This window comes from Elaeis guineensis, chromosome 12, assembly GCF_000442705.2.
Source record: "Elaeis guineensis isolate ETL-2024a chromosome 12, EG11, whole genome shotgun sequence".
Classification (NCBI taxonomy): Eukaryota; Viridiplantae; Streptophyta; class Magnoliopsida; order Arecales; family Arecaceae; genus Elaeis; species Elaeis guineensis.
Window position 1 is genome coordinate 94,057,546 of NC_026004.2, and position 8,228 is coordinate 94,065,773.

The 8,228-nt window shown below is 42.1% G+C and overlaps 1 protein-coding gene across 2 annotated transcripts in view; it reads left to right on the forward strand.

Annotated features, from left to right (window-relative positions):
• LOC105032544 (uncharacterized) overlaps nucleotides 1-5,756 on the forward strand; it is a 28,843-nt gene extending 23,087 nt beyond the window's left edge. Inside the window, exons 3-5 of one of the 2 annotated variants that reach the window (XM_019846327.3) lie at nucleotides 4,317-4,398; nucleotides 5,039-5,166; nucleotides 5,283-5,486. In XM_019846327.3, coding sequence (XP_019701886.1) covers nucleotides 4,317-4,398; nucleotides 5,039-5,166; nucleotides 5,283-5,342 — 270 coding nt within the window. In that variant the 3' untranslated portion in view covers nucleotides 5,343-5,486. Of the gene's footprint in view, nucleotides 1-4,316; nucleotides 4,399-5,038; nucleotides 5,167-5,282 lie in introns of both variants that reach the window. The other variant, XM_019846326.3, reaches the window with a different exon arrangement.
• The last annotated feature ends 2,472 nt before the right edge of the window (nucleotides 5,757-8,228 follow it).

The following is an 8,228-nucleotide window of genomic DNA, read 5'->3' on the forward strand; positions in this document are numbered from 1 at the left end:
AACAAGATTAGATTTGCTTGAAGAAATAAGAGAGAAAAAGCTCGGATTAGGATGGCATCATACCAACAATGGGTAGCTTATTACTATAAAGCCTGAGTTAAAGCAAAAACCTTTCGACTTAGGGATCTTGTTGTGAGACGAGCTAAAGTGTCCAGGCCCACGAAATAAGGCAAGTTAGCTCCGAATTAAGAAAGACCATATTGGATAACTAAATCATCCAACCTAGAGCATATAGGCTAGAGACCCTCAATGGCACTCAGATCCCTCGAACGTGGAACTCCAAAAATCTTGGGATGTACTATCAGTAAGAAGTGTAATCATTTTGTCCTTGTCAATAAATTTATGCCTCTTCAAATTCCATATAAGTTCCTTGTTAAAATGGCTTATGAGAGGGTTTAACTAAGATCAATCATCGAAATTGATCGAAGATGACAACAAGAGGAGATAACCCTCCAAGAACCCCACTCGACCACCTCGCTCCACTCCAAAAAATGTCACATAGAAGATCTCTTGGAACAAAAAGTAGCAGCATTTTAAAGCTGACATTGGACTAGCAAGACCAAAAGATATTTTATTCAAGTCTTGTGCAAGCTTGTTGCAAAAGTGACATCAATCAGATGAAGTCTATTATAGTGAAAGGAGAAAGAAAAGGACACAAGTTTAGAACATGAGCCAAACAGCTAAATGGTGCAGTTTTCAATAAAAGATATAGGACATGATGATATGGTCCCTATCATCTTCGGAAGCCTGTTTGCCTTCACGATGCATCTCCAGGGAGAGTCAGAAGGCCATGCTCATTGGGGGGCCAAAACCGTCCTCTAGAAAGGTCCAAGACCCTTTCATGGGGCCTAATGTAGAAGCAATCCTTGACGCCCATCACTGCAGCATAGGTGGTTGAGTGACGAAGTTTTTCAATACCTCCCATGCCAAGTGAGATCACCCAATAGCATGTTTCTTTGAAGCATACTATGCCTGGATGGAGATATAGAAAGACTTCTTTGGTCAGAAGCATGCGGCAACAATCTCACAAATGCCAGCAAGGCAGTGATAAGGGAGACAACCAGAGTGGTTCTAGCCTCATGGTGGAGTCCCATTTATAGGGGAACTAAGCCCGAGCACCTCCAACCACCCTTTTTGAATATGCGATGGGTGTCGTCATGTGAAAGGCCTAGAAGACCACACCTCTTGAGAATCAAAGCTTCAGCTATCCTTTTCAATAGGCCATCACTATTGGAAAGTGACCAACAATAAATGTCTAGGAAAGTGACAAACATTAAATGTTTAGGGAATGCAACCCTTCGATGCACAAGTTTTTAGAGATATCTTAGTCTCAGCAAATATGACGACAGCAAATCAGGGGATATTTAGACCTCAGATTGAACTTTGACAATTGGATCAGTAAATCGATCCTCGAAGATATCTTGGCTTATGCTAAGACCTCCAAAATACCAGTTAGCAATGCATCGATGATAAGGGGATGTCCTAACCCAAGTTAGGATCTCCACAAATGAACCTCAAAGATATCTTAGCAAAAGCTAAGATCTTCAAATATTAGTCAACAACAATCCAATGATAATAGGGAGATATTCTGACCCAAGTTAGGACCTCTATGAATGAGATCTTTAGAATTATTTTGAAGAAACAATCAAAGTCTTCGACTCGAGTGAATCTGCCTGATGCTAAAAGAGACATCAATGAATCTACATCGGCAAGTCAGCATTAAAGGTTTATATTGGGAATCTAGGAAGTTCGATGCCTGATGAAACTTTAAAAAAATACAAATAGATATATGTTGGCTTAGGCTGAGACCTTCAAACATCAGTTAAGCAGTTCAACAAATGAGATCCTCGAAATTGATCTGAGGATATAGCAGGTCCCACTCAACCAAGTTAGGATAAACTTCAGGGATCCACATCGACTATAGAGAGATATCCTGGCCTAAGTTAGGATCTCTATAATTGAATCTCTCAAAAATGATCCGACGACAAGCCACAAGGTCAAATGTCAACCAATTACTGGACAAAAACCTTGAAGACAGACTCTAGCAAACCAAACATCAAGCACACGAACACTTAGGTAAAGTAAATATAATTTACTTTTCATTACCTTAATATGTTTTTACAGAGAGGTGCCCAGGCATTAGAAAAGCAAATACAAAATGGATGAGGATCTAATCCTCATCCAAAAAAATAGCCATTACTTCCTCATCACTGTTGCTGGGAAGGAGACACTGCAGGTCCAACTTTAGGACCATCTACTTCCCACAAGCTTTGCAATCCTCAAAGCTTTGGATAAAAGCGATAGCGGCGAGATCAGCAATCACCTCCTCATAATCCACCAAGGCCTTGAATTTCTTGCTACAGTGGTCCTGGACCACACCAGAAATCCATAAAGAAGAGTCAAAAGTCCTGCCACTGTTGCTAGACAAAGGACTCACCCTAGGCCCTAGAAGAGGTTGGATTTTGACTTGGTGAAGGAACATGAGACAACCCCAAGATAGCAGTAGGAAAACTTCTTAGTTCAATACTTCTCGCCCTTTTGGATGAAGGCTCCCTGTGGAATGTAGCCATCTTCTTCTTTACACCTGCTTCTCTCACCATGTTGATGGTTCCATGGCCATCGAAAAGAAGAAAAGAAGGTAGAATTCCATCAAATAAATTTTCCACTTACACAAACTCAGAATAGTGCAGATGTGACCCTCAAGTAGTTGGGGCATGCCATGCATTCATCTCTAGAGCGATGGTGTTCATGCCCCTTTGATCCCGTGGGCAGCCCTCAAAGGATGCCTTGAAATTGCTCACAACCTGCCATATGGTGAATTACAATAGGCTCAAGGGTGGCTCCCAATGATTAACTCCCTTGGAAACAACACAGGGCATTTAATCATCTCTGAGAAATCAAGCAGTGACCGATGATTCTTAGCCCCTCAAAACTAAAATAATAACCTGCTTCAAGCCATCAATCCCTCATAAATGCTCTAGGATTCATGAAGTGCCAAATCTCTTCAAAATGATTAAAGCACAATATGCAAAGCAACTCGTCAAATCTAGACTGGATCCCATGAAGTGATGCAACAATTCTTCTAGAGACCCAATACTATAGATTCGCCAACTCAGACAAGCTTTAAGGACCACTCCCTTCACCCAAAGGGATCATTTCAAACTCGAAAGTATGGGGCAAGTTTTATGGGGTCATACCATCTCAACTGATGTCCTTAGGTCTCATCCTTAAAAATCCTAGACTGACAGAAAGTGCCAATGTGGGCGACGACAACGAGCTCCATCAAATCCATCATGAAGTATTAGAATGGGACCATCTTATTGGCTTCCATTTGATCCCTAGCTTGGAGCACCGCCGACCCCTAGGTCAATATATCACTGACAATGGGAATGAAATCCTGCAACCAACGCCAATCCGATCTCCCACTGATCTCTGGGTCGGTATCTCATCAACCACTATAGACAAGGTTCGTCAAATTTGCTTAGATGTAGATCTTTTTGGAACAACTCCCTAGCCACTGCCTGAACTTGGTCAAATGACCTATTATGCTATGTGAGCAATTAGTTGAAATCTTCCAACAAACTTTTGAAATGTGGCTACATCAGATACCCACGACTAACAACCTAGTTAGTGGGTGGACTCTCTATCCTAATAGCCTGTAGATCTCGGCAGAGCAAACTCCGGCACCTCTTTATAAAAAAAGAAATAAGGGGACCTCCAAAAGGTATGCTCACAAAAAGCCAAAAGCATACTTAACATTACTCTCTCTCTCTTCTACTATGTTCAAGCTCTGGCTGACTTAGACATCAGAGGATCCCCCACTGAAGCATCTCTCTCCGGCATGGTGGACTTCTTTTGCAGGTCACCTTGTGACACCCCGACATCCCAACCGATGTGCTCTCATCACTGCATCAGCTCGCCCCATAGCCTTGATGCAATATGTATGTATACAATAACTACAGTGGGGCATTTGGTATTGTTATTGATACTCATGTATTTGCACTAAAGACATGAAAGCAATCATTTAGAGATGCATATGTCTTTCTGATTTAGATAATTAGATAAGTTTCTTTTAAGTTAATATCTCAAAGATGGGATCATTGCGCAAAGCTTAATATTGGTGCTTGTTCTAAAGCGCTGCAGCTAAAATTATCAGGTCCCTTAAGTTGTATGCACAAGCCATGATATTTTTGCTCAATTGACTCACTTTTATGTATTTCCTTCTTTCTATATTCTTGCATAAAATAGTAGTCATTGCAATCAAAGCGAAGGATGTAAGTTAATGAGCATTATATTACAACCACTGATTTGTGCAGGGTTGTGTATACGTGATAAATTCCTTTGCAGACTATTTCATAAGTGGTGGGAGAGCTATTTTCATGCTAGTTGAAGCTATTGGTAAGCTGATTTCATTCAAAGGCAAATGAATTCTAAGCCAGATGAGAATTTTCTCCATTCACATATCATAAACAAATTGAAGTGGACTAGCTTCGCTGCCGTAGATATCTATGGATATCTCATATGGCAGTGTTTATAACTTATCAAGCTGCTTGAATGAAGATAGTGTGATTTTATTGTCCTATGAGTTGTGATTTTTCTATGATGTATATTTGCGATGGGTGCCAATGTTCTAAAACTATGAAGAACAAAACTTAAATGTGCAAGTCTTGCACAACAGATTTTCCTGGCTCTTTGAGTTGCCTGTGTGTGGCTGGAAATTTGATGCAGCCTGAAGGGTTCATAATCTCACCAGATCACATTATTTGACTATGTTGTTGCATGTATTCATGACCACGGTTGGATAAAATTAAAATATAATATATTATATACGGTCATACATTGTGAAAAGAAATCCATGGTTTGGACCTCATTTATCGAGAATCCTATACTAGACCTCGTAAAGCATGGCAAACGGCTTTGTTTGTCTAGGAAAACAACTGATGACACATTAGCTGATATGAGTTTCCAAATGTAGAATGGTGTTTTTATATAGACCATAGAACTGACCAATAGCTCAATGCTTTTGTTTCACTTCCAGATACCTATCTTATAGGAACAGTAATGCTTGTCTTTGGAATGGGTCTCTATGAGCTGTTCATCAGCAATTTCGACGTTGCAAAAACAACATCCTACGGATCAAACCTCCTTGGCTTGTTCAAACTTCAGGTTTGTCTCTTATTGTCAAATTTTAGTCGAAACATTTGTATGATCAATCATTTAACTTTATTTGACAAACATGTTAGTCTAAACATGTATGTTTTTTTGGCATACATGTGAACCAGTTCAGTGATTTTGTATTGGCAGGAACGACCGAAGTGGCTAGAAATACAATCTGTCAATGAGTTGAAGACAAAGGTGGGGCATGTCATAGTGATGGCCCTATTGGTTGGGTTGTTTGATAAGAGCAAGAAAGTGACAATATCTACCCCCAACGACCTTTTCTGCTTTGCTGCTTCTATCCTCCTTTCTTCAAGTTGCCTTTATCTTCTGTCAAAGCTTCACGTCTCCAAATGAAATGAAGATGCCTGATCCACCGCTGAGCTTGCGGACCGGTTCCAACCAATAATTCCTCTTGAAATAGGAAGTTATGTGCATTAGTAAGGAACCGAGCATGGCTTCACAAAAAGGCAAAGCTGCAACATAAGATTGGCATATTTCAACCAGCTTTGTGTGCTTCAGATGTAACTCTTTTGGTGGTATATATAGCTCTTCCGATACATATTTAAAATGATAAAAATAATGCTTTTATGATTGCAGTTTCATGCAGCAAAATTTGTGCATGTGCCTCGCAAATCATAAATATGAACAAAAGAACAAACTGAAACATATGGCCTACAAGTTCTGGATAAGAATTAGTATTGGTGGTAATGGAAGCAAAATAGAATACTCAGTCAGTCTTTTTTAATATTTGAGGTGGAATGTAGGAGAGGTTAAAGGAGATCACACTCACTAATATTTTTTATTCAATTTTTGGCCACACCTAAAATGACCGAGTATAAAGGTTTATACTAACGATATGATCCTTTAAATACCCTTTATGTAAATACATCCCTATGACCCAAGAGATACAATATAAGACTCTAAATGTCACTATGTGAAAACCTAAACGAAATGGCTGCTTGGAACTCTAAGAGACACTCAACAACTTTATCTAAAATATGCCTCCAATAAATAGAATTTGTAGATCATGGCTTTAAATATTGACTTAACGATTGCTTTTAGACTATTCCCTTCACAAAATATGATAATATATAGCACCTAAGGGTCAAATAATCAATGGCATGACTTCTTGACTTACTCGCGCCACTTAAAAAAAAATCCATGCATTTATTATATTTAGTGGGACTCCCAAGATACTCCTACTACACCAAATTCCAAATTTATATTTACCAAATAGGAGTCCCAAAATATAACATAACAAAATTAGGTTTTCTCAAAATGTAACATAATAGAATTAAGTTTAACCATCCAACAACCCTAGCTAACTTAATTGAATTTCTTCTATTGATCACTTCAAGAAAGGTCTTGAGTTTGTAGAAGTGATCTACATTGAGAAGTTTGGTAAGATGCCGACCTCTTGATTATGAGACTTGAAGTATAAAACTTCAGTCTCCTTTTCCTTCATATGTTCTCGAATTGAATGGAAGCAAATACTAATATGCTTGCTCCTTTCATGGTATACTAGATTCTTAGCCAAATCAATAGCAAACTTGCTATCAGTATAAATTTTGGTAGCTTCATATTGTGGAGCATGAATCTCCTTGAGTGGCCTCTTTAGCCAAGTAACATGAGAAAAAAGGGATAATGCTGCTACATACTTAGCTTCACGAATAGAGAGTATAAGAATGAATTGCTTAATAGAAAATTTTATGAATACTACATTTCTTGTGTAAAAAAATAAAATCCTGTAGTTCTCTTTCTGTTGGTGCAAAAATCTGCTTGCACCGGAGAAGCTGGAGTCGCGGTCGCCGTCGGGACCTGCAAAAGAAGTCTAAACCGGAGGTGGGGTTGCTCCGGCAAGACCCTCCAACGCTCAAGTCAGTTCTCTGCCTCAACAAGAATGGAGCGCTCGAACAAAAATTTTAGCAGAGTTTCTAGATAAAAATGAGAGCTTAGAGAATAACATATCTGGGGTCCCCTCTTTTATAGGCGGAGGGGGCAACAAACTGATAGCGATGTCTGTAACCGTCTGACAGTGGGCCGCCCAGAGTCAGGGAAAGTTTGTTGCGGAGAGTAGTGGAGTGGACCCGTGGCTATCACCGGGGCGTGCCACGTGGAGTCCGCCACGGGGAGCGGAGCGGCGTCCGTTGTCGCGACTTGCCAGAGAATGGAAGAATCGTGCGGTATCCATCACAGGAAGTGGAGCAGGATCGTGGCCATCATTACGGCCTGCCAGAGAGTGATGGGGCCGCACGGGATCCATCGCAGGAAGTGGAGCAGAGTCGTGGCCGTTGCTGCGGCCTGCCAGGGGGTAATGGCCTATCGGTCGGAGTTCGACTGGGGTGTCTAACGGAGAGAGGTGGCTAGCTACCTGTCTGGGAGGAGCTGGGAGTCCGGCTCTCACAGGAGCCCGAACGGAGTCTTCTTTCAGTTGAAGTTGGAGGCGAAGTCCGGCTCCCACAGGAACTCGGATGGAGTCCACCCGCAATTGGAATCAAGGACGAAGTCCGGCTCCCATAGGAGTCCGGACGAAGCTTACCGGCACTTAAAGTCAGGGACAAAGTCTGGCTCCCGTAGGAGTCTGGACGAAGTTTACCTGCAGCTGGAACCGTGGTCGGAGTCTGGCTCCCGTAGGAGCCCGGGCGGAGTCTGCAGGTGACGTCGCGGGTGAGGTTCGGCTCCTGTAGGAGTCCGGATGAAGCTTACCTGCACTTAGAGTCAGGGACAAAGTCCGGCTCCCGTAGGAGTCCGGATGAAGTTTACCTGTAGCTGAAGTCGTAGGCGAGGTCCGGCTCTCGTAGGAGTCCAGACGAAGCTTACCTGCACTTAGAGTCAGAGACAAAGTTTGGCTCCCGTAGGAGTCCGGATGAAGTTTACCTGCAGCTGGAACCGTGGGCGGAGTCCGGCTCCCGTGGGAGCCCGGGCGGAGTCTGCAGGTGAAGTCGTGGGCGGAGTTCGGTTCCCATAGGAGCCCGGGCGGAGCCCGCAGCCGGAGTCGTGGGCGAGGTTCGGCTCCCGTTGGAGTCCGGACGAAGCTTACCTGCACTTAGAGTCAGGGACAAAGTCTG